Genomic DNA, 25,401 nt, shown 5'->3' on the forward strand with positions numbered 1-25,401 from the left:
ACATTGCAACCCTAATGGCTGTAACATGGCTTTCAGATTTGGTATACCTGTTTGTGGTGTTGGTGTATTAATGAAAACATTAAACATAAAGGGAAATGTATTCTTATAAAAAGTTAATTCACATTTTTAGGATTCACAATTAGGATATTTCAGTGAAAGGGTATAGTTAAAAACAGTAATATTTAAATGTATCCAAAAATGCCTTCATATTGCAATGGGATTATTTCCTTTAGGGTATAAAATCTTAATTTATAATTGGTGTTTAAACTATTAGAAGTTATAAAAAAAAATCTGTAAAAAGTATTGGTTTGTTTATCCCTGTAGCTCTAAGTATCCATAGTTCTCAGAGTTGAATGTGTAGTTGGTAATAACCGTTGTTGTTCTTTCTGTCTTTCTTGCTAATTTTCAACATTCAGCATTTTCATTGTTTGTTTTAAAAACATTAAATTCCTCATGTATCTGCTAAATATTGATGGGTTAGTTGGGGTAATCAACTTTATTGAATTACTGAAGGCAAATGACCTGGTTATTGCTGTTGTAAGTTAAATCGAAATGGAATGCATGAGAGAATAAAGCAACACAAAGAGATTAACGTTACATTTAAGATGTTTATGACAGATGTTTAACTTTTATTTTCCATTTCTTATGTTCAATACGATCATATATCCAGAGGATAACTCAAATTCATAACAATGAAGCGTAGCAAACATCGTGCCTCCAAGGAAGATGGCAAAGGTCAAGGTGAAAGCTTTTATCAACTGAAAATGTTAAAATTATCATGAATTCTTTAACATTATTATTTAAGTGTTATTTATAGTGGATAATGTATATATTGATATCATTATATAATATTTTAATAGGATTATATTTAATAGATTATACTAAGCATTTTATGTGTGAATGCAGTAAAAAAAAAACAAAAAAAAAAAACCCATAGTGTTGTTCATAATGACATTTCATCATGTTTGACTTGTTAAGATGAGCCGGCCATTCTTGAGACCGAGGATATGAGGATGCCAGACCCGGATACCATCTCACTAGCATCAGTCACTGCTGTCACGACCAATGTCTCCAATAAGAGGTGACCAAAAATTATTCACATAAATATCAAATATGATATTCTACATTACATTTATATATTATTTATGATATGTTCTAACATGATATATTAGTATATTCTAATGTAGTAGGTCAATCAACACTGTATTTTCTTCATCCAAAAATGCTCTAAATATTTTAGATCAAAGCCTGACATCAAGATTGAACCTAGTGCTGGGAGACCAATGGATTTCCAAGTATGTAAAACAGAAAGAGAAATAAATAAATCTCATCAAACACCCAATTAGCCACTCTTACAAATGTCAGTTACAATTTATTTTGTCCCCTTTATACATTCTGTCAACTATAAGTAATGTAGCACCAACAGGTCATCTAACTCATTAGTGTATTAGTTGAGCATTAGTAGACTGTTATACTTGCAAAGTTACTCATAATCAGTAGAATGTCTGTTGGGGGACCATTTAAATAAAGTGTTAGCAGATATTTAGCACACAGTCTACTAATACTCTAAGGAGAGTTAGTTGACGTAGTAGAAGTAGAATGTCTAAAGGGGACCATCAGAATAAAGTGTTACCCAAATATCGTCTTAGATTACAACTGTAACCATGGTTCCCTGAAAAGAGAGCGAGGTGATGGGTTGGAGTATCATCACAATGGGAACACTGCTGCATGTTTGCGTCTTGAACATCGTGTGACATCATGACCAGAAAGCTCTATAAATTGCTCCTGGGCCAAACAATTGCAGTTTCTTATAGGCCGAAGCTTGTCGGTCACAGCTATGCAGGAAGTGTGGCTGCACTTCATTCCCTTCTCAGGGAACCATGGTTACAGTCGTAACCTGAGCTGTTTCCTTTCGAGGGAACCCACACTGTATTGGAGTAGCAACACAAAAGGGACATTAATACCCTCTCCACCATATTAACAAGTGCCTGTCTAGTGAGAATGATTTGAGGACAACTAAGACATGAGCTCCCGGGATCCCAGTGTGGAGTCAATATCCAGGTCATAAAACCTCACGAATGTGTGTGACGATGACCAACCCACCGCATCACACACTTTCTGCAGGGATACTTCTAACCATAAAGCATTAGAAGCCCCCATACTTCTGTGCCCTGACAGCCATAGGTGAAGGCACACCTCATAAGCAGGAAAAATAGCATCGACTATCCACTTACTCATAGTTTGCTTGGTTGCTGGAGAATCCTTCCTAGGCGACCCAAAACACACAAACAGCTGATTAGATTTTCTCCACGGAGCAGCTTTGTGGACATACACATCTAGTGCTCTCACTAGGCACAAAAAATTCAGCAAATTAAGAGGGTGCCACGAGAGACCCCTCCACAAACTTTGTGTTGAGCGACCCTCTAGGATCACTCTCCAGCCCATGAGGGCGTCTGATGTAAGCGTTCTGCGATGGTCCGACATCTGAAATGGAGGAGGACAAAAGGCTTGCAAGGTTATTGATCGTGCAGAAATGATTCTGGTGCCCAGGGATGTACACTGCCCTCAGGGAGAGCAGCTTGCCACAGGAGGATTTATGTGCCAAGAGAGATGATGACCCCCTCCACGGACTTTGTGTTCCCTCTAGGATCGCTCCCCAGCTCAAATACCAAGCCGTGACTTTTACATGGATTGCAGGCCTCAATCTCATGGCACCATGTAGGAAAAGAAGGTGTCTTCCCAATGACTCACCATCCAAAAGTATGTGGTAAACAGCTATGGCCTCCATGTACACCTTTAGAGTGGAGCCCTGCGGAGAACCAATCCTGAAGGAACTCCAGTTAACTGGGTCCAACTGGTGATTTCCGCACCACAAAGTGAAGACTGTCCACTTCAAGGCAAATAGTGTCCTCATGAAGGGAGCTTTCAAATGTGGAAACAACCTCAGTTGAGACGAGAGTTTAGGAACTGGTCCCCCTCAGGGGCTAGACCCAAAGTTTCTACAGATTTAGGTGGGGGTGAAGGATTGTGCCCCCTGCCTGAGATAGAAGGTCCCTCCTAATAGGAATCTCCCAGGTTGAGCCATTGAGGAGAGACATCAGATAAGTGAACCACACTCAGGCTGGCCAGAACGAGGCTACTAGGAACTCTGTCCTGAGGAACCCTCTCTAGAACTCCTGCGATTGGGGGAAAAGCATACAGACGTAGTCTCGGCCATGTCTGTACCATGGCATCCAACCCCAGCGGGATGCATGAAGGAGAACCAGAGCAGACATTGGGTTGTTTCTTCCACCTGGTCAAACTCCTTCCAGATCAACTCCACCACATTGGGCCTTAGCCCCTGCCTCAACAAGATGTCTGCTCCCTAATTCTGGTGCCCAGGGATTTACACTGCACCTCAGGGAGAGGAGTTTGCCCTGAGCCCACAGGAGTAATTATGTGCCACGAGAGACCCCTCCACGAACTTTGTGTTGAGCGACCCTCTAGGATCACTCTCCAGCCCATGAGGGCATCTGATGTAAGCGTTCTGCGATGACAGGTTTGGCCCGAAGATCTAAAAATGGAATGCAACACCCTTCATTTTTTTTTTAACAAAGAAATACCACAAAGAACAAAGAACAACCGAACTGACTCCTCTATAACCCTCCTCGGAGGGAGGGAGTCAGTGGTGCAACATCTTCAGGTAGACACTGACAACCGAAGTCACTGGAAACCACTGTGCCCTGATGCACCAAGGATGGCAGGGTAGGCAGAACAATCCCCTGAGGGCACTGAGGCGAAGCAGGCACCGTATGATGAGGTGTGAGCCCTACAGAGGGGGCTGCCCTCAGAGGCATCACCTCTTAGCTGAAGCCTTCTACTGATTTCACACATGCTTCAAGACACAAACATGCAGAGGTGTTCCCATAGCATCACTACTCTGACGCAGCGCAAATTCTTTTAAAAGGAAACTGCATGTCATTGCATTAGATATCAAAGCATATCAAAGCAGGGGCATTTATTGTAAATAAAGAGAAGTTTGTTCGATTTGAAATGCTAAAACAATAGATGTAGTGCTGAAAATGAAGGAAGTCAATATTGTGTGATTTTTGCATTGGTGAAGCATTAGTGGAATAGGTATATAGTTAATGTGATTTAAAAAAAAAAGTGATATACTACACCCGCAGATACAGATACTTGCTTTAATATTTTGCATGTTTCTAATTGTGGTGATTTGGGGCCATTGTATATGTAGATACGATATACCACATACAGTATTTTGTAAATTTGTGTTTTGCCCCACTTTCCAGGTTAGTGTCACTGTTATTGAGGCTAGACAGCTGGTGGGGTTGAACATGGATCCAGTGGTGTGTGTGGAAATTGGTGATGATAAAAAATACACTTCAATGAAGGAGTCGACCAACTGCCCTTACTACAATGAGGTATGGGATTGTAATATTGTCCAGTGGAAATTTAATGACTAAAGCAATAATTGGTTTGTAACAGTCTACTGAACTGTAATGGTTATCTTAGCATTGTAAATTAAATGTTTTGAGAAAATTCATACTAAAACATTATATTATATGCATACTTTTTTGTAGTATTTCGTTTTCGACTTCCACGTTCCTCCTGATGTCATGTTTGACAAGATCCTGAAAATATCAGTAAGTATCGTAGAATAACAGTTATAGGGTAGTTAAAGCCTCACCTTGTGAAAAGACAACAAATGAAAGACTAGAACTCAAGCAAAATGGTGACAAAAAAAAAAAAAAAGACTGAAAACTAAACAAGACAAATTTAAAGGGGGGGTATCACACAGTTTCTGCCAATCTCATGTTAGAGCTTTTGCATAGAGATCGTCTGCTAGCTGCAACATCATTATAAATAAAAAGGGAACAAAAACATTAATGTTGTTTACATTATATGCATTTGCGCACCAATTGCCAACAAAACACAGACATGCCGCTTTACTCACCACCCGCGATCTGCAAATCCAGTGCCGAACTGGGACTTGCTTACAAAGCATTCATCACCGAAATCCCGGAAACAAACAAACATACTTCTAAGATCTGAAGTACACTACAAGTGCACCTTCAATACAATTAAGCACACTTCTTTTTCACAAGGGTGAGCTTTTTGAAAAAAAGTTGATATTTTTAGTTTAGCATTAAGCTTCATTTTAAACTTGTTTTAAACTGTTTCAAAATAATGTGTCCTTTCAGGTTATTCACTCCAAGAATCTTTTGCGAAGTGGCACACTGGTTGGGAGCTTCAAGCTTGATGTGGGCACAGTATATTCACAACCTGGTAACTGGTTTTACATGTTTCTATATGAAGCTCTCAATTTCAGTAAAGACTACAGATTTTCAGCATTTTTGTTTTTCCTTTACAGAACATCAATTCTTCCACAAATGGGCCACTTTATGTGATCCTGATGACATCACTGCAGGATGCAAAGGTTACGTCAAGTGTGACATCGCAGTTGTTGCAAAGGGTGACACAATCAAAACTCCACACAAAGCAAATGAAAGAGATGAGGATGACATTGAGGGGTAAACACCCTATCCTAAGTTGTTAATGTTATTATTAGTGTTGTTTTCTAAGGCTAGCATCACTGTTACTGTTTCTTACACTGAACAGACTCTAAACTCCAGTATTCCCAACTTGTTTGGACAGTCCTATGAACTAAAAATTTACTGCATTTTAAACATACATTTGTATTCAATTTAATTCAGCTTTGGCCATCAGTGGTGAAAAACGTTCAGAAAACCTTAGCAATGCCCTGGCAATCGTGGCAGTGACTTTTTCACCATTCACAATTTCTGCAGGAAATGTGAAATACAAGTTTAGTATAGTATTATATCTGTCATACACGATAAAAATGCAGAGGTCTCCCAGATATTTCCATATAACAGTAAATTTAAAGGCAATTCTATTTGCAGAAATGCATATCACTTCTTTTATTAATTTCTCTTCTTGTTCCAGAAACCTTCTGTTGCCGGAAGACGTCCCAGCTGAGCGGCAGTGGGCAAGATTTTATGTCAAAGTATACAGAGCCGAGGGGTTACCCAAAATGAACACCAGCATTATGGCAAATGTCAAAAAAGCTTTCATCGGAGAAAATAAGGACTTGGTCGATCCTTATGTCCAAGTGCTATTTGCAGGACAGAAGGTGGGCAGAATTCTTATTAATATACAGTGTATATACACACATTAAATTCTGTATTTTTTCCATCACAGCTGATTCACTATGTCCTTCTTGTTAGTCAGGTGGTATTAGAGGGAGGGATATTCTTATTCTAGAGAACATTTGATTGAACAACAACCTAGTTCAAAATGACCCTTGTGACAAAAGAAGTACACTTAATTGTACTGAATCTGCACTTGTAGTGTACTTCAGATCGTAAAAGTATAAAACTGTACTAGCAGATAATATAATATTAATGAAATAAAGGCCACTTAAGTGTATGTGAAGAGAGTACACTTTCATGACTGTTTCATAACACACTTAAATTCACTTTTAAAAAGTGCACTTTGTAGTAATGTAAAAAGTTTTAATTGAAAGTACATTTTAAATCGTTGTGTTTTAATAATATTTTGTCATGCTTTAAATAAGTACACTTATTTGGATGTGTTGACTAACATACTAAAGCACATGTAAAGAAATTGGTTATAATTTTAACTGTATAATGTGTTATTTGACTACATTTAAAGTTAAGGTTACACTTTATTTTATAATTACATGATGTACAGTGTAATTAAACATTTAGGTACCAAGTAATAATTAAATGCATGTACCTATAGGGTTAGGATTAGGATTGGGGTTTAGTTTAGGATTGGTTGCATGTAATTATGCATCATTTAATGTGTAACAAGGACATTGTAATTTGGTAACACTTTATTTTACAGTGCCATAGTTACATTGTAATTACTCAAACAAGTACAGAGTACAATTAATTAACTACATGTACTTACTATAGAGTTACAGTTAGGGTTAGGGTTTGGTTTAGGGTTAGTTACTTGTAATTATGCATAATTTACTGTTATTACTTTAATAATTACATGTAGTAATGTGTAACTACAGCACTGTAAAATAAAGTGTTACCCATTATTTTACAGTCCTGTTCCCCATGTACATACTATGTACTTATTATAGTAATTGCAATAACGGTAATAACTAGGTACTAACCCTTAAACCTAACCTTAACCAATGTAGTTACCTTATATTACCCAGTACTTTCTTAGGTAAGTACACTGTAAATACATGTAAGTGCACGTACTGTAAAATAAAGTGCAACTGTAAATTTTAGTGTTACCAAAGTTAATATATTTTAAATGTACTAACTTGCAACTTCATCTTTATAAATGTGTAAATACATGCCACAAGTTTCAATAGAAATTACATTAAAGTATATTTTAGTTTACCATAAATATTTGAGAGTACATTTGACATTTTTGCTTTAACCAAATTTCAAAGACAATAAAAGTAATTATGAAATTACATATAAAAATGTACTTAAGTCCTACTTAAGTGGGACAAAAACACTCCTTTTACTTCTTTTCACAAGGGCAGGCATCAGTATCATTGGTCCACTGTCCTTTGAGAGAAAGTTAGGTTTTAGCCAATATGCACAATTAAAATGTAGTCTACATTTTAATTGTGCATATTGGCTAAAACCTAACTTTTAAAAGTACACTGATATTTAGATGACATCAAATCTAACAGACAGTTACAAAACTCAATTTCATGGGGTCTTTATTGGGCCAGGTGGACACAGGTGATGCAGACATAAGAACTGATATTTTAATCTGTCCTCAATGCAGGGAAAAACTTCAATTCAGAAGAGCAGCTATGAGCCGATCTGGAATGAGCAGATCGTTTTCACTGAGCAGTTTCCACCACTGTGCCGGAGAATGAAACTCCAGATCCGCGATTCAGATAAAGTGAACGATGTGGCCATCGGAACGCACTTCATTGACCTGCGGAAGATTGCTAATGATGGAGACAAAGGTAACAAGTCAGCAGAAGTCTGCAAAATAATATTTCCTTTGTCTGCCTTATTACATTTTGCTTCAGATGCTCAATCACAGAAGCCATCACTACACTGCCGTTCAAGATCATTATAAAATTATTGTAATGCAGTAAAAACACTGACACTATCGGATGAGAACAAAACTGTATTGAGCTAAATAATAAAACTATTGTTTTCTGTACAACTGTAACAAAAAAATATAACTGGTTTTATTCGAGCCAAAATATTATTTAATATTGCTGAATCAACCTAAATACATTAATTTATACCAACAAAATGGATTCTTATAGGTTAAATCAAGTAAAAAAAAACATCTATTGATAACAGTTGCAGGTTACCACTTTTTGCAGTGTAGCTGAATCGAATTAGTTTCATAATTGAACTGAACTGAATCAACATTGATCTGGATTGAACTGAATAATAGAGCTGCTTTACAACTAAACTGAACTCATTTTATAATTGATGAATTCTAATCTAGTTATTGAACTGACTATACAAAAAGTGACTTGACTATCATCTAGAAAAGTAATTGAATGTTATTGATCAAGAGGTCAAAGAAGGAAATATTAATCCTGCTTCCATTCGTAGGCTTTCTTCCAACTCTGGGCCCGGCTTGGGTCAACATGTACGGTTCCACACGCAGTTACACGCTCATGGATGAGTACCAGGACCTGAATGAAGGACAAGGCGAAGGGGTGTCGTTCCGGGCTCGTCTGCTGATCAGTCTGGCTGTAGAGATACTGGACACCTCCTCTCCTGAAGTAATGACCTCCACTGAGGTACAGGTGGAGGGGATATCCAACATCTCAGATGTAAGTGATCCACTGACGGGGAGGTTCAACAGGCCAATTACAGTGAATAATTAATTGTCTTTATTTATCTCCCTTCATTATTCATTTAGCAGTAATACTCATAGTAGTTCTTTGTGTGCAAGATAATCATCTGCACAGCCAAAGTTAGGCTTCATTCTGCATGTGACTTGCTGTTAAAAATTAATCATTCGGAGAAAAGTTTCACAATTCCTCCAGAATTATTTATGAGCACAATGACTTTTTTTTTTTTTTTGTCTAATCTTAGGAAGGCCCTCATATGCACAAAACATTATTTAATCAATTGTTTGTTGCTTATATCTAGAATGCCACAGGAAAAATTGAGGAATTCTTCCTCTATGGATGTTTCCTTGAGGCCACTATGATTGACAGGAAGATTGGAGACAAACCCATCAACTTTGAGGTTACAATAGGTAAATCTATGGTAGACTAGTTATCCGCCTTTAAAGTTATATGTATGAATTTGGCAGATGCTTTTTTCTGAAGCGAATTACACTGAATTGAAGGTCTATACTTTATCAGTTAATGTATTCCCTAGGAATCAAACCCAGGACCTTGACGTTGCTAGCGCCTTTATCTACTCATTGAGCTACAGGAATAGCTATTGCAATAATCTGCAGTCAGAGTTGACTACCGTTCTGAATGTTACTGAATTGAGCAAGTAAACAGGATGCAGAATTAAACAGAAAGTAGAATTAAAAAGGTATTAATTATTTAAACGAAATTTAGTTTATGCAGTTTATAGTCAATATGAATGAAACAATCTTTATGTTTTGGTTTATTCAAAACAAATTCAAACTCATGAATAAAATTGTTTACATGCAAAGAGCATTAATTGGCACTAACTAAGACAAACTAAATATATGCATTGTTGTTCATCCAGCTTATAAACAGATTTGGAATGTTAATGGAAATGTTACCAAATATCATCCAAAACTATCATATCTAGTCACTTATTTACTCGTGAGAAATATTGACCATGTTAATAGGGAGAAACTAAGAACAATAAGTTTGTCTTGATATCTAGGGCCCTTTTTTATCCTCTTAGGGCATGTCCAAATCCTCTTTTGCTAGTTTAATGATGGAAAATTTTTTGACGCGCCAGGTGCATGGTTCAAAAGGGTTGTACCTATTCTCTTAATGAGTCATGGGTGTATTTTGGGCATAATGTGCAATAAACCAATCAGAGTCTCATTTCTCATTCCCTTTAAAAGCCAGTTGCGCTCGCACCATGGTGGATTCTGAGTTTTGGAGTGGGAAACCTGTTTGAAAACAATCATAATTTTTTGTGGCACAGAAATGATACACTTCACCTTTATGCAAGTAATGAAATGAATCTGGGAAATGTGTCAGATACCTACCTCTTTAAACTATCGTCTCAACTCAAGGAAACTACGGCAGTGACCTTGATACTCCAACCAAGCCAAAAACAAAGAAGAAGAAGGGTGGCGATGGCGATGAAGAGTCGGAGCTCATTCAGGGCTCGAGTGACGAGGAGATGGATGATGGTGAAGACATCTCTTCAGTTTCCTCCACCCCTCCAATGAAACCAGTCATCACCGACAGGTTTAGTCACTGATCCTGCTAATCCAAAACTCATCTATTTTATTTTGCCTTTTGCTGCAAATTCATTTATTTATTCTGCAGAAATTATTTCCACCTCCCCTACTTTGAGAGGAAGCCCTGCATCTATATCAAGAGCTGGTGGCAGGACCAAAGAAGACGGCTTTATAATGCAAACATCATGGACAACATTGCAGACAAATTGGTAAAAAACAATGAATATGGGTTATATTAGTGGCTGAAATATTGATATTTTTACTGTTTTTACTTTTATTTTAATCTTAAGGCAAGCTTCTAAAAGACTAAAAATATTTAACTTAACTAATTTAACTAATTAATATCACCATACTTTCATACGTGCATAAATAAAATAGTTTTGTATTCCAATTTTTCTGAAATATGTTTAAATGCAAATTAGACACTAAATAAATATGCAATAAGTTTCATAATGTGTATAAATTGAAATCTATAGATTAAAATAGACAGTGTAATTAAATAAACATTTAAATGTGTATTTTTTTTATATGTTTTATTTCCACTAGTCTTAAGGAAGACATGTTATGGAAGCAAAATCTCAAACTTGACCAGTGCATGAAAAAAACAATGGTTTTGCCTGTGGTGTCTTGCCTTAAATCTAATTTTCATTGTAATATATAATAATAATCCTGGTTACAGTTAATCTGTGGAAATACATCCATACGTTTACATTGCAGCCTTGCTCTGTATCATTTTGTAGGAAGAAGGGTTAAATGATGTGCAGGAGATCATCAAAACAGAGAAGGCCTATCCTGAGCGCAGACTCAGAGGAGTCCTGGAGGAGCTCAGCAACGGCTGCAGGTTAGCAAACATGTTTTTCTGCAGATCATGAGCCAGTTATAAGTTGCTCTCTGGAAATGGTGTCATTTGTGCTTCATTCCTGTGACATGTGGACTTAATAAATTCTTATCTTGAGCAAAATAAGCAAGCTGACATTCAGTACAATCTATATATTTTATTTTTAATATATACAAATGCCATTTACATCTTTTAGTTTGTCAAGAGATTTAAAGTCATCATGAAATCAAAATTGATCCTATTTACTTTGTTAGTGCATATTACTAGTCTTGTGGTGAACAATTAATCTGTGCAAGTTACACAGAAAAAAAAAAAATAGTTTGTCATGGTAATCTTTAATCAAAATCTGCTTCCGATCTGGAATGGCGTTTCTTCTCTGATGACGTCAGTTTGACGGCTTGGGTTGAAAACACGTTTTAAATTGTCTTTAAAAACTCTTTTGTGAGGAACTACTTCCTTCCACCATGGATTCAGATCTCAAGTTGACAGTTTAACAGTTGAGCCCAAGATCCGTTACTAATTCTAAAACGTCACTTCAGAACTAATGAAAGAGCATTGAGTCTCTTCATTGAAACTCATTGTAATATTTAGAGTATTATGGGAGAGAGATTGCCTGAATGAGTACTTTACCTGCATCTAGATGATATTCTTCAGGTCAATCTTATATTCATAATCACAAAATAAGTTTGAATGTCCACTGAGGAAAGCGATATCTTTGTCTTTGTCCTTTTAACATTTAAGAGGATTTCCCATGATAGCGCTAGTCAGTGCATTTGTCGGTTGAGTCTCGTAAGATGTTTAAAGTAAAAACAATGTCATTGTTTCCTTGTTTCAGTCCATTTCAATATAAAAGTCTTTGCTACTGACTGACTCGCTCATAAAGACAGTCTTTGCCATCATCCATCCAATGGCGTATTAATGAAACTTTCACTGAAGTCGAAATCACAAATTCTTTCTCAATACCAAAAAATACGGTGTTATTTATATAAAATATAATTTACTGAACAATAATATTTAAATTAACAATAGCCATTATAACAATATAAGAAGTAAAATAGGAAATAAACACAAGAAAACAGTTCAGTCAAACGTACAAAAGCAGCGCTTTAGTTAGTACAGGATTTAATTTCAATGTAAATAAAGTTATGAAACTTAATATAGCCCATAAGCCAAATCTATTAGCTCTGGAACAAGTAATAGATTAAAATCAAAGATTGCCCCGGTTTGAGACACCCAAAATGAATTATACATCATGTTTAACTACTATCTACATAAGAGCAAGGGGGTGGATGGCTGGAAAGACCACTTAGCCAATCAGATTTGAGAACCAGAACGAAATGTTGAATAAAAATAAATAACTAATAGTACTTTGCATGGCTTTAACCACATATTTATGATTGGCCATTGGAAAACCCATATTTGTTGACCACAAATCTTGGGTCAGCTATATTGAGGAAATTGCCTCCCCATATTTTTACATATACAGTAGGGCTTACTTGTGGTTTTCTTTGGTACATTTTTAAATGAAATCCTGAAATTTTGAGGCACAAACGGCACCTGATAACGTTTCCTGAGAACAACTGTTATATTTTCACAAAACTTTATCATTGCACAATTTTTGATATCTCTAGAGGAAGGATACATTAATAGTGAATTTCATATCTCTTTCAGTACCTTTGTAACTTTGGCAAACAATGACCAGAATCAGGCCGGGAAGACTAAACTGGACAGGGAGAGGGTGAAATTATGCATGCAGGAACTGGTAAAACACTCAGCAGCTGTTACAAATAAATGCTATTAATAACTAATGTTAAAATATGACTCTGATGGCTTTTTTTATGTCTGTTGCTGACAGGAAAATATGGGCCAGCAAGCAAAGACCATGCGGTCACAAGTGAAGAAAAGCAACGTGAAAGACAAAATAAAACTTGCACAAAACTTTCTCCACAAGCTGAGATTCTTGTCCGATGAGGTTGTGCACAAAATGTTATATGGGCATATAGATGAATTGAAAATCACAGTAAAAATATTAATGTAAATTCTTTTGGTTTTTCGTCATAGCCACAACATAGCGTTCCAGATATTTACATATGGATGATAAGCAACAGCAAACGCATTGCATATGCCCGCGTTCCCTCCAAAGACATCCTCTTCTCTTCTGTCGAGGAAGAAACCGGAAAGGACTGTGGGAAGGTCCAGACAATCTTTTTTAAGGTTGGTATGAATGTGCTCTGAACATGTCTTAAAAACTGTAGTTACCACATTATTATGCCAGAACACTTATCCTGAAAGGGGCCATATCATGGGTAATCCAGTTTTCCTTCATGTATTATAAGAAAAACAACTCAAGACTCACTCCCCTATTGAAGCTAAGCTGCCGAAACAGCTTTTGATGAACGTATCAGTGTTTGATTGCATTACAACAGGAATCAGGTGATCAGAAACGTGTCCTGTTCAATCACAGTGAGCTAATAATGAATAAATATGATGCACGGTATTATTCTTTAACAACTGATACGAGTGAAATGAGGTAAAGAGTGTTAAAGCTTGTGATGTTCCCGTCTATGTGAGCTGCTGCCGCTCTGTAGATCCTTCTGAAGAATTCAAATGTTACAAACTAGCGACTCGAGTGTACTTGCAATAAGATTTCTGATCATTAAGTGAGTGTGACATCACAAACCCTAAAATTTGCATAAACCCCGCCCCCAAGAACACCCAACAAAGGGGGCGGGGCCATGTTGGGCTGCTTTAGAGAAGAGGAAGAGTTGTTGTAGTAGAGTGTTGTTGTCATGCCGTCATTTTAAGCCGGACTGCTTCACAAACGAGGGTCAGTTCAACACAAAAGATGAACATGACGGCACATGCTAGTGGATGAGTTGAATCAACTCCACAGCAACTACATCAATTTATCCACTAACCATTCAGAAACGTCTAAAAGTTGTAACTTCTTCCTGAGTCTCTCCATCAATGTCGACTCCGGTTCGAACAATGTAAGGCTGAACACCGTTACTGACAATCCTCATTTTGGCTGCTTGAGATTCTCCAGCTTTGTTGTTGTTGAGCTGTTAAAGCTCCACCCTCTTCTGGAAAGTGGAGCTCATTTGCATTTAAAGGGACACACACAAAAACGGCGTGTTTTTGCTCACACACAAATAGGGGCAAATTTGACAAGCTATAATAAATGATCTGTGGGGGATTTTGAGCTGAAACTTCACAAACACATTCTGGAGACACCTTGTAAAAGAGGCATGATAGGTCCCCTTTAATATTTCTTTTTATCAGACTTTATAACTCGCAATTGGAACTATTTCTAATTAGACTATTACTAATTCTGACTTTATTCTCAGAATTGAGATTCTGACTTTATAACAAAAACAAAAAAAGTTAGAATTGCGGTTTATAATATTGCAATTGATTGGAAAAAGTCAGAACTGTGACTTTATTTCTCGCAATTCTGACCTTGTTTTTCAGAATTGGGATTCTGACTCAATTGTGAGTTTATGTCTCACAATTCTTAATGAAAAATCTGTGAGAATTGTGAGATATAAACTTGGAATTGTGCAATAAAAAGTTGCAATTACCTTATTTATTTTATTTTTTTTTATTCTGTGGCGGAAACAAGCTTCCATAAAAAAAGGCAACATAAAACAAGCCATTTAAATGTAAAAGGAAAACAACATAAAAAATAAATATATACGGCCTAATCCTAGCTTAATCTAAGCCCTGTCTGTGGAACCAGGCCATACCTTAGCATCAAGTACTAATTTACTCTGCTCTTCCTCTTTCTAGCTTCCTGGTAAGAAAAGTTTTGGACCTGCAGGCTGGACCGTTCAGGCTAAAACTGAGCTGTACCTGTGGCTCGGCCTGAGCAGGCAGCGCAAAGACTACTTGAGCGGGCTTCCTAATGGCTTTGAGGAGAACAGGGCAGTAAAAGGGCCTGGCGTACAGTCCTCGCCCCCCATCAGCCTGATGTACACCAGTAAGACACTGATGCATTTATATGATTGGATTCAGATTGTCTAGGTAATAGATAGTTGATGATAACTCTTTTATTTTATCCCAAAAGTGAAGCAGATCTTCCAGCTGAGGGTTCACATGTATCAGGCTCGAAGTCTGTTTGCGGCAGACAGCACAGGCCTGTCAGACCCGTTTGCCAGGGTTTTCTTTTCTACTCACAGTCAAGTCACAGAGGTGAGAGAAAAGATTCATAGCAATTTGTCAACATGCAATTGACATTTTACCTTAATGTGCAAAGGGGAAGTGTTAAATGCTGTATGATAAAATTAATATTAATAAAACTACACTTAAAAAAGTTTAATTAAATTACAATTCCACATCGTGTTTGCTACGGTACATCAACTCAAGTTTCATATTCAGGAACCGAAATCGAAAAATAGATTATCAATTATGTTCCTAATGGTGCGAAATTGAACTGTTTGAGATTTGATGTAGTACATCACCACACCAAGTTTAAAGACATTCGAAGGAAGATGTAATAGCTGATTATTTCTCTCAGATCCTGAATGAGACGTTGTGTCCTACATGGGATCAGCTGCTGGTGTTCGATAATGTGGAGCTCTATGGCGAGGCTGGTGAACTGAGAGACGATCCTCCTATAATCGTCATCGAGATCTATGACCAGGACACTGTCGTGAGTGTTTTTCATTCCCTTCTGCTTTTCATGCTGTAACGTTCATAAATGTGCTCCAATCTCATTCTGCTTCTCAAGGGAAAAGCTGACTTCATGGGTAGGACATTCGCTAAACCTATAACCAAGATGTCAGATGAGCATTACGGGCCGCCACGCTTCCCTCCTCAACTGGAGTACTACCAGATCTACCGTGGAAACGGCACTGCAGGAGAAATGCTGGCTGCCTTTGAACTGCTACAGGTGCATCTCACAGTGCCAAGAAACCTTAGTCTGTGTGTGTGTGTGTGTGTGTGTGTCTGCATATATATCATGTACTGTGGAAATCTTTCAGATTGGACCAGCTGGAAAAGCTGACCTGCCTCCAATAGATGGACCTTCAGATATTGATCGTGGTCCAATCCTGCCTGTTCCTATTGGCATAAGACCCGTCTTGAGTAAATACCGAATCGAGGTGAGTTGCTCGTAGTAGTACAGCTACTGCACAGGAACCATTCAGAATCTATTTCTAATTCTTAAATATTATTTGTACACATCTTGTAAAATATGAAATAATATTGTAAAGAGTTGCACAGTCATGCATGACCTAATTTCACCAAGTACATCATGTTCCTGGAAAACAACTTTATTGATCCTGGAACAACATTCCAATCAACCAATCAGATGCGAGGGACAATTCTTAGTTTATGTCAAGTTTAGGTTTACAACCAGGGTTAGGTGCTTCTACATAAGTGTTATTTATCTATAATTTCCCTCTGATTTTAGGGATAACTTATAGGTATGGTTAACTTTAGGGGTAGGGATATGGTTAATACTACATTTTTGTAGCCTGTCGTGGTCATACTCAATTCTAGTCAGAATATGAGTCTGATACTGCTCCATTGGGCTTTGATTATGGGGGCGTATTTCAATCGATCCAGGAAAGACCTCAATTGGATAGACTTACAACCAATCAGAGCTACAGAGTAAGTGACGTATGTTGAGCGACGCATAGTTGTCAACAGAACTCTTCTTAACGACCATCGGGGCCAGCTGATAAATCAAACTTTTTCCGAATCCCGTAGGAAGGATGGCAGACATATTTCCCATCGACAAATGGCTTGATCGCGGTCCTCTGTTCCTCTTTTAAAATTAATGCACTGTCGATATCTTCTATAACGGACGCGATGGCGGAATCTACACATCTCAGTTCTTCAACAGCCATCATTGTTGTAAACTAATTGACCTTTCGCAAAGACTCGTCCGCCTTAGTTACTGTTGCTTTGTCCGACAAGCCGTGGCGCTGTCACGCCACACAGAGTGGAAAATACATTGCGGAGCAAAGAAAGACTGACAACACATCGACAGACGAGACAGAGCAGGTTACTTATGATATTAAACAAAGTCACAGCTTTCAAACTGTGTAGTTATTAAAAAAATTCAAACAATAAAAACCATTTTGTGGCTCTTTAATGTGTTGTGATCATGATCGTGACAGATTGCTGTAGCGCCTCAGCTCAAGAGGCTCGTTAACCGATCATCTCTAACTACGAGTCCATTTATAGCATCAAATAAACATGAATGAACATGAGAATGAATGTTGTTTCAAATGCGGAAAGACGTCAATATGCACAATTTTTCAAGTTTAACTCCACAGATGTTAATCTTCTAACTCCTGACTGCTTTGTCGGACAAAATAGCGGATGCGGCATTCTGATTGGTTAGATCGCTTGTCAATCAAACTCCCCGTCTTTGATGACGTGGCTGATGACGTTTCTGGTGATAATCTGTCAATCATCGCCCTGACAATGTGATTGGTCCGAACAGTTTCTGTTCGGGCATAATTACTCCTCTACGGATCGAGTCTAGACCGAACTCCCCGACCTCAAAATGTTGTGGGCGGGGCTAAGTTCGGCTGGCATCCAGGCTAGCATTTTTGGACAGGAATGTTGTTCCAGGATCAACAAAATATGTTGACCCAACCAAAGACTATAGAATAACACGTGTCACTCGTGTTATTTTGAATGGGAGAAAGTGTAACGCGCAATATGGCGGAATAAGTCCCGCCTTCTAAATAAGAGCCAATCGCCGACTGCTAAAGCCATCGCGTCACTTCAGCAGCCGTTAGAATCACCGGAGAGTAGCGCATTTAGGTCTGCGCATGCGCATTAGCTTGATCCAGCCTGAAGAATACAGTTTTTTTGTCATGATTCGAGCGTTTGGAAACTAAATTTATGAGCCGGTTGTTGTTAGATTTCATTGGTGATTTCAAATATGAAATTAAATTGTAAGATTGGCGAACAGTTTTGGAGAATTTGATGTTTCCCCATTCAAAGAGATTGCATGAGGCCCAGGATGCCCGAGAGGCGTTTCAAAGATGGCTGCCGAGTGAAATGACTTGTCTTAAAGGGGCTTTGACCCAACTCAGCATAATAACTCAAGATGTGCCACAGTTATTATGAGATGGCACAATATATATATATATATATATATATATATAAATGGATATAAAAATAAAAGTTTTCGGAAAATAAAAGTTTCCGGTTATCATTCACACAAATAGCTGCACCAACATATATCTATATATGTGTAATTTCGAAGCCTAGGCAACTTCCAAAGGACAAAAAATAAATGTTATGTTACACGATTATTGTATTTAGGTGCAAAATTCATTGCCTTTTGGTGAATTTCATCAATTTGAAGCCAAAATATGTCAAATCAAGTAAAAATTATCTGTGTAGCGTTTTTTTCCAATACACATTGCTTCAAAGTAGCTTTATAGAAATCATGATGGTGAAGTCAGCATAAAACATCTCAGTTACGTATGTAACCCTCATTCTATGAATTGGGATCTCAACAGAGGATCATGATGATCAGGTCGTGCCTACCCTCGGATTTACACTCTACTGCATTGTGATGTGCGGCAAAAATTAGAAATGAGAGTGTCTACCACGACATGGGGGAGATCACCTAAGTCCTCCGCATCACATTCAGAGACCAGACATGGAGATTCCAGAGGTCTGGACACGGGTGCCATAGGGTGCCCCGTCTTTAAGAAAGTGGGTCCTTCCTCAGAGGAATGCACCAGCAAGGGGCGGTCGAGAGGATCATGAGTTCTGGAAACCAGGTCTGGTTGGGCCAACAGGGCGCAACTAGCAATACCTGCTCCTCGTCCTCCCTAACTTTGCACAGTGTCTGTGCAAGTAGGCTCACTGCGGGAAACGCATACTTGCAACAAGAGCACCCTTGGGTCAGGGAGTAGAACAACTGGCAATGGGACACCAGGTCTACTTGTGTGGCTCCAAAGTATCTCCATATCAGCTGGGGATGGAGTCTCCATTCTCCCTGAAACATAGGCTCTCATGAGAACCGTCACTGGTGCCCACTTAAGAAAAAGTGAGGTGCACTCACATACAAACATTTTGGATATATAAATGAGCAAAATCTTTGTGCAGGTTCTCTTCTGGGGCCTGAGGGACTTGAAGCGGGTGAACCTGGCTCAAGTTGACCGTCCCCGCGTGGACATCGAGTGTGCAGGGAAAGGCATTCAGTCAGCGCTCATTCAGAACTACAAGAAAAATCCCAACTTCAGCACTCTGGTTAAGTGGTTTGAAGTGGTGAGTTTTCACACTTTTATATCTCATGATTTTCATAATGATGTTGATTGCACTACAAACATTTGATAACACTGATGATTTTTCCCTAGGACCTTCCTGAGAACGAGCTTCTCCATCCCCCTCTGAACATTCGGGTGGTGGACTGCCGGGCGTTTGGCCGTTACACGCTGGTCGGCTCTCATGCCATCACATCTCTACGCAAATTCATTTACAGGCCGGCGGACAAGAGTGTCAATAGCTGGTCTGCTATGGGTGTGTGTGCAAGGCTGAGATGAGAGCTGTTAAATATGCATCTTTAGTTGATAAACTCATAGCATCTATGGCATAGATGTGAACCTTCGTCTAAGAGCATTTAAACAATAATACATTTGTCATGTTTGTTAAATAACGGAAATGGAAAAATGTTTGAACCTAGATTTAGTAACTTCTGTAATCCACTACAATCCAGGATATGGACTGCGAGAGGCTGCAGCTAAGGCTGCAGATCCAAACTAAAATACACTGATAAATATGTGCCCATATTTAACAACTGAATATATACTAACAGTTACAAGTTTGGAATAATTAGGATTTTTTTTTTTTTTTATGTTTTTAAATTAAGTCTCTTCTGCTCACCAAAGCTGCATTTATTTGATTTCAAAAATACAGTAACAATAGTAATATTGTGAAATATTACAACAATTTGAAAATAATTTTCTTTTATGTGATATCCCTGTGATCAAAGCTGGATTTTCAGCATCATTACTCCAGTCTTCAGTGTCACATGATCCTTCAGAAATCATTCTGATATGATGATTTGATGATCAAGAAACATTTATGGTTATTATCAATGTTTTACTGCTTCATATTTTTGTGGAAACTGTGATACAATAACATTCAAACTTTGCGGTAAGATCAAAGAAAAAAGAAAAAATAATAATTTCAATATATTTCAAATAAATGTTGTTGTTTTGAATCCTGAAAAAAATATATAATTCACAATATTGCTGTATTTATTTAATGCATTTTTGATCAAATAAATACAGCCTTGGTGAGCAGAACTTCTTTCAAATATATATATTCCAAATAATTATTCCAAACTGATAGTAGTGTATACTTTTATATTCCTTATTTCTCAGCTACACCAAGCACAGCTAACATTGTTTTTCCTCTACAGAGGAGGTTGTGATCCACACAGAGCCAGAACCTGCCGTGAAGAAGATTGAGACAGTGGTCAAACTTGACTCAGTAGGAAACTTTACAAAAAGTGTCTATTAACTATCAGTCAAATATTTGGACACACATATAAATGTACTTTTTTTAAGGTGTTGGATTGAATAGTGACACCAAAGCATCCAAGTTTGCAGTGATGCATATTTCTTCTTCACTATTGTTTATACCATCAGATAAGAGATAATCATTTGTGTCACATGTTTTCATCACTACATCATGCAGACTTTTTTTTTTTTTTAATGACTGCACTATTAGATATTATAAACAATAAGTAGTTGTTTCCAAACTTTTGGCTGGTACTGTAAATCATATTTGTTCATAATAGGGATTAAAAAAAATATATTGTTTAAATTTAAAAAGAGATTTTGCTTTTGAACTTGTTCATTTTATTGAATCTGTTTCAGGCGTCTGATGCTGTGGTTAAAGTTGATATGGTATGTATACAGATATCAGATGTGTTTCTTTCTTTCTTATTATTTTCAGTGCCTGTAACATCACCAGCTAACAAAAATATGTTCAAAGAACATTTTTCTAATGTTCCCATTAAGTTATGAAAACATTATTTCTGAAAACGTCCAGTTGTCATTTCCATTTTATCATTTTGCAAACATTATGTGAACGTTACTTTGGAATGTTCTCTGAACTTTCTGAAACAAGTAACATTTAAAAAATGTTAGAAGAACATTCAACTAAATGTTTTTGTGCAAACGCTTTGAGAACGTTATTAAAGACCAGATAACTTTGAATGAACGTTTTATTAATGTTACTGGAAGTTTGTTCAGAACTGTGAGAGAACCTTTGCTACGAACATTCCCTGTTAGCTGGGAAAACATTAACATTCATAAATTCATTATTTTTGTGTAAAAAGGGCTTTTTGAATTGTGTGTCTTGAACATTTTGACAGCCAGATGATGAGAAAGGTGGGAAAGGGAAAAAGAAGCGCAAGAAGGGTGAAGAGGTTGAAGAGGAGGAACTGGATGAAAGCATGCTGGACTGGTGGTCCAAATACTTTGCCTCGATTGAAACACTGAAAGAGGTGAGAGCTGTAGAAGAATGGCATTATTATAAATAAATTATGAATCCATAAAAATGCATGATTGTTTTTTTGAACTGAGAAAACTGTATACTATTTTATGAACGATTTAGATCATCAAAGCACAAGAAGCAGAAGCTGAAGAGAAGGAAGAGTTTGACTCTGGAGAGGGTGGAGGTAACTGAAGCAGTGTCTCTTATTATATCTCTAACACAAGACACCTGTAGAAATATAATAACATCCATCAATTTGCAATGCATCAAGTTTTTTTTGTTGTTGTTGTTTTTTCCCCCTAATGGAACAGTTTATCGAACCTTTAGACAAAATATTAAAAAAAAAGAAGAAAGTTTGCATGTTTATATTGCTCATACTTTGTTGAGTATCATATTCAAATCAGGCTTTTATAGCTCATATAGTTTGATATAGTGCGAATATGGAGGGAAAAATAGCTTAATTTTATTCAGAGCCCCAAACTGTGCAAAAATATGCAATTTGGTGCAGATGCTGATATTAATATGGATAAAAAGTAAGAGGAAATTCTGATACTTGGTAGTCATGTGCCTCAACAAGTAAAGACATAACATAATGATACATTTTCAAATCATTAGTTAATGATTAATTAAAACAGACAACTGGAAGTTGAAGTACATGGCTTCAACCCTTTGTGGTAGTTAACACATTAAATTACACTATTAGTTAATAAAATATGTTATTAAGGAATTAATACATTATGACACATTTAATTAATAACAATTCATATATTACTTAATCTATTAATCATATAGAAACTTTATTAGTTGCTGATACAGTAATCATTAATTAATGGTTTAGTTCTTCTTGAGTCTTACATTAACACATGATTATCTGTGCATTAGTTAAGCATGAATTAATGCATATTAGTGCACCCATATTGTAAAGTGTTACCAATATATTTATGCATAAGACAATTTATTCTGTAAGACATATCTACATATCTGAAAAATATATTTTTTTATAATTCATAATTTTTTAGTACTGCCCAGATATGTTATTTGACAGATATTAACATATAATCCATATTTACTACATAAATAGTCCTGTAAATAAAAGTTTGTATGCCCTCTATTGAAAATCAATGCTTGTTTGTTCTCTTCTGTTCTTTACACTGATGACCAAATATGTTCTTATCGCCTCTGATTTGAAAGGCAACAAGAAGAAGAGAGGAAAGGGAAACAAGAACAAAGCCATGCCCGGGGAGGGTGCACCAGAGAAGAAGAAGCACAAAATAGAAGAGCTGAAGGTACATTTGTGGTTAGGTCTTTAAAAACAAAAGTACTTTTGAAAAGAGAAGGCAGAGGTAAAGTTGTTCACCTCTTTAGAGAGCAGATGGGTAGGGCCGTTCCAGTCTGATTTTTTTTAATTCAGATTCCAGGTTCTGGAATCTATGGGCTCGATTTCAAGAATTGATTCCTCACTGTTGTTTGTGATGCTTTCTTTGCAATCAAAAGATTAGAGAAACATGTTTACATAATCTAGCCATGAACACAAGATAGGAAGGTCATAGAAAGTAGCCTTCTCCTAATATGAAGGCTCACAAAAAAGAAGATAAACGATACACTTATTCAAGGACGTGAATTTAATGCATGGATGGTGCAAGAACATAAAATCTTCTAAAGTCTAAAATGCATGTGCACAGTTCAGTTTAATGATAAAGACATATATTATGTCTTCATGTAGTCTGAGCGACATTCAAAACCTTCAGTTATGGACAACATAAACCAGATTCACCACGTAACACTAAATCGTTGAGTTTGTTTCCTTTGTTTCCTCTACAGGTGTACAACAGAGAGCTTGAATACGAGTATGACACCTTTGAAGATTGGCTTCACACCTTCAACCTGTATCGAGGGAAGTGTTCTGATGATGCTGATGTTGAGCAGAATGCAGCAGATGAAGACAGACTTATTGGCAAATTCAAGGTTTGTCATCACCCATTGCCCAGTGCCATCTTTTCATTGCTATTTCTCCATGTACATTTAGACACATCTACTGCTTTATTATTGCTGCTGATTTCTACATGTTACATTAATAGTAACTTAATCGAAACTATGAAATAACACAGAATGGAATTATGTAGTGACCAAATCTAATCAGAACAAATGTTTTATTTGAGCTTCATCAAAGTAACACTTTAAAATATGGTCTCATTTGTTTATATTATTGCATTAACATGAACCATGAACTTTTTTGATCTTAAAAATGTATTAGTAAATGTTGAAATTAACTAAGATTAATAAATGCTTTAGAAATACTAAATAATTACTAAATAATGTTCATTGTTAATTACACTTACTAGGGATGTGCACAATTTCTCTGCAATGACAGTAATAATCGGTAATGTAAACACTTATCAGTGATGTGATGTGACTTTTGCTGAATTCAAAATTCAGTAACAACTACAAAAACAAGTCAAGATTTTCTTCACTTCTTTCTCAAGAGAATCTCTGTGAATCTGGCCCCAGATGATTTCAATTTCAACAATATGAAACTGTATATCAGTGGTCTATGAAACAGATGTCTTTTCCAGTTTGATACAGTAAATGTCAGTCAAATTTTCATACGATTTGTAGTTCATTCAGTTCATTCTACCATACAAAAAGAGTGACCCAAAGAGTTTATTTGCTGTGTTTATCGTAGGGCTCCATGTGTATCTATAAAGTCCCTGTATCAGATGAGGCGTACAGAGAAACGGGATTTGATTCCAACATGGGCATGTTCCAGAACATTCCACATAACGATCCGATTAACGTCCTCGTCCGGGTCTATGTCATCAGGGTATGTAGTACCACAGACCTCAGAGCAATGCATTGAGTCTTTTTCTGTTTGGCCATTTGAATAATTGTTATGTCTTTGTCTCAGGCAACAGATCTGCATCCCGCAGACATCAACGGGAAGGCCGACCCATATATCGCCATCAAGCTCGGAAAGTCAGACATCAAGGACAAAGAGAATTACATCTCTAAACAACTCAACCCTGTGTTTGGAAAGTTAGTACTGATTTAAAGTCTCCTCATTCATTACTAGGTAACATTAAAGCTAACATCAACTGCTTTCAAACTCCCAGATCATTTGATATTGAAGCGACACTCCCCATGGATTCTACCCTCACTGTGTCCATCTATGATTGGGATTTGGTGGGAACCGATGACCTGATTGGGGAGACGAAGATCGACTTGGAGAACCGTTACTACAGCAAACACAGGGCAATATGTGGTATCAGCTCCAGCTATGCAATGTATGCAATTCTTCTTTTAAACACATTGACACTTGGTGACTACTGATGGGGGTCGTGTTCAGAGGTGTTATTATATTAAAGTTTTTATTAACATTTTAATTAGTTTTTATATTTTTGGTTTAAAATGTTTGTAATTTTGTCATGTTTTTGTCTTTTTTTTTTTTTTTTGTCTATAAATTTCAGTATTATTTTAGGGATGCACCGAAATTTTGGCAAAACAGCTCTTTTCGTTTTTTTTGGCTAAAATAGTTTTGGAGGATGACACAGATGTTTAATTAGCACTTAATTAGGCATGTTTTGACTGTGTTCAGTATCTATTTCATGCACACAACGTGGATAAGCTACAACAGTTAAACATGTCAGCTGTTTGGACACTAGCTCTGGATTGATATTAATTTC

General features: G+C 37.0%; 1 protein-coding gene across 1 annotated transcript in view; it reads left to right on the top strand.

Annotated features, from left to right (window-relative positions):
- Positions 1-692: 692 nt before the first annotated feature.
- LOC137006126 (otoferlin) overlaps positions 693-25,401 on the top strand; it is a 35,918-nt gene continuing 11,209 nt past the window's right edge. Inside the window, exons 1-33 of the mRNA XM_067366626.1 lie at positions 693-741; positions 979-1,081; positions 1,241-1,295; positions 4,290-4,421; positions 4,581-4,643; positions 5,202-5,286; positions 5,372-5,531; positions 5,965-6,151; positions 7,804-7,990; positions 8,601-8,824; positions 9,147-9,255; positions 10,231-10,408; positions 10,490-10,610; positions 11,142-11,242; positions 12,911-13,001; positions 13,095-13,211; positions 13,301-13,453; positions 15,029-15,218; positions 15,306-15,430; positions 15,756-15,890; positions 15,969-16,130; positions 16,222-16,341; positions 19,322-19,483; positions 19,573-19,735; positions 20,640-20,710; positions 21,100-21,129; positions 21,600-21,731; positions 21,842-21,899; positions 22,913-23,007; positions 23,543-23,686; positions 24,405-24,542; positions 24,627-24,754; positions 24,832-25,002. Of these exons, the coding sequence (XP_067222727.1) occupies positions 693-741; positions 979-1,081; positions 1,241-1,295; positions 4,290-4,421; positions 4,581-4,643; positions 5,202-5,286; positions 5,372-5,531; positions 5,965-6,151; positions 7,804-7,990; positions 8,601-8,824; positions 9,147-9,255; positions 10,231-10,408; positions 10,490-10,610; positions 11,142-11,242; positions 12,911-13,001; positions 13,095-13,211; positions 13,301-13,453; positions 15,029-15,218; positions 15,306-15,430; positions 15,756-15,890; positions 15,969-16,130; positions 16,222-16,341; positions 19,322-19,483; positions 19,573-19,735; positions 20,640-20,710; positions 21,100-21,129; positions 21,600-21,731; positions 21,842-21,899; positions 22,913-23,007; positions 23,543-23,686; positions 24,405-24,542; positions 24,627-24,754; positions 24,832-25,002 (4,139 nt within the window). The remainder of the gene's footprint in view (positions 742-978; positions 1,082-1,240; positions 1,296-4,289; positions 4,422-4,580; positions 4,644-5,201; positions 5,287-5,371; positions 5,532-5,964; positions 6,152-7,803; positions 7,991-8,600; positions 8,825-9,146; positions 9,256-10,230; positions 10,409-10,489; positions 10,611-11,141; positions 11,243-12,910; positions 13,002-13,094; positions 13,212-13,300; positions 13,454-15,028; positions 15,219-15,305; positions 15,431-15,755; positions 15,891-15,968; positions 16,131-16,221; positions 16,342-19,321; positions 19,484-19,572; positions 19,736-20,639; positions 20,711-21,099; positions 21,130-21,599; positions 21,732-21,841; positions 21,900-22,912; positions 23,008-23,542; positions 23,687-24,404; positions 24,543-24,626; positions 24,755-24,831; positions 25,003-25,401) is intronic.

This window comes from Chanodichthys erythropterus, chromosome 18 (assembly GCF_024489055.1).
Source record: "Chanodichthys erythropterus isolate Z2021 chromosome 18, ASM2448905v1, whole genome shotgun sequence".
NCBI classification, from domain to species: Eukaryota; Metazoa; Chordata; class Actinopteri; order Cypriniformes; family Xenocyprididae; genus Chanodichthys; species Chanodichthys erythropterus.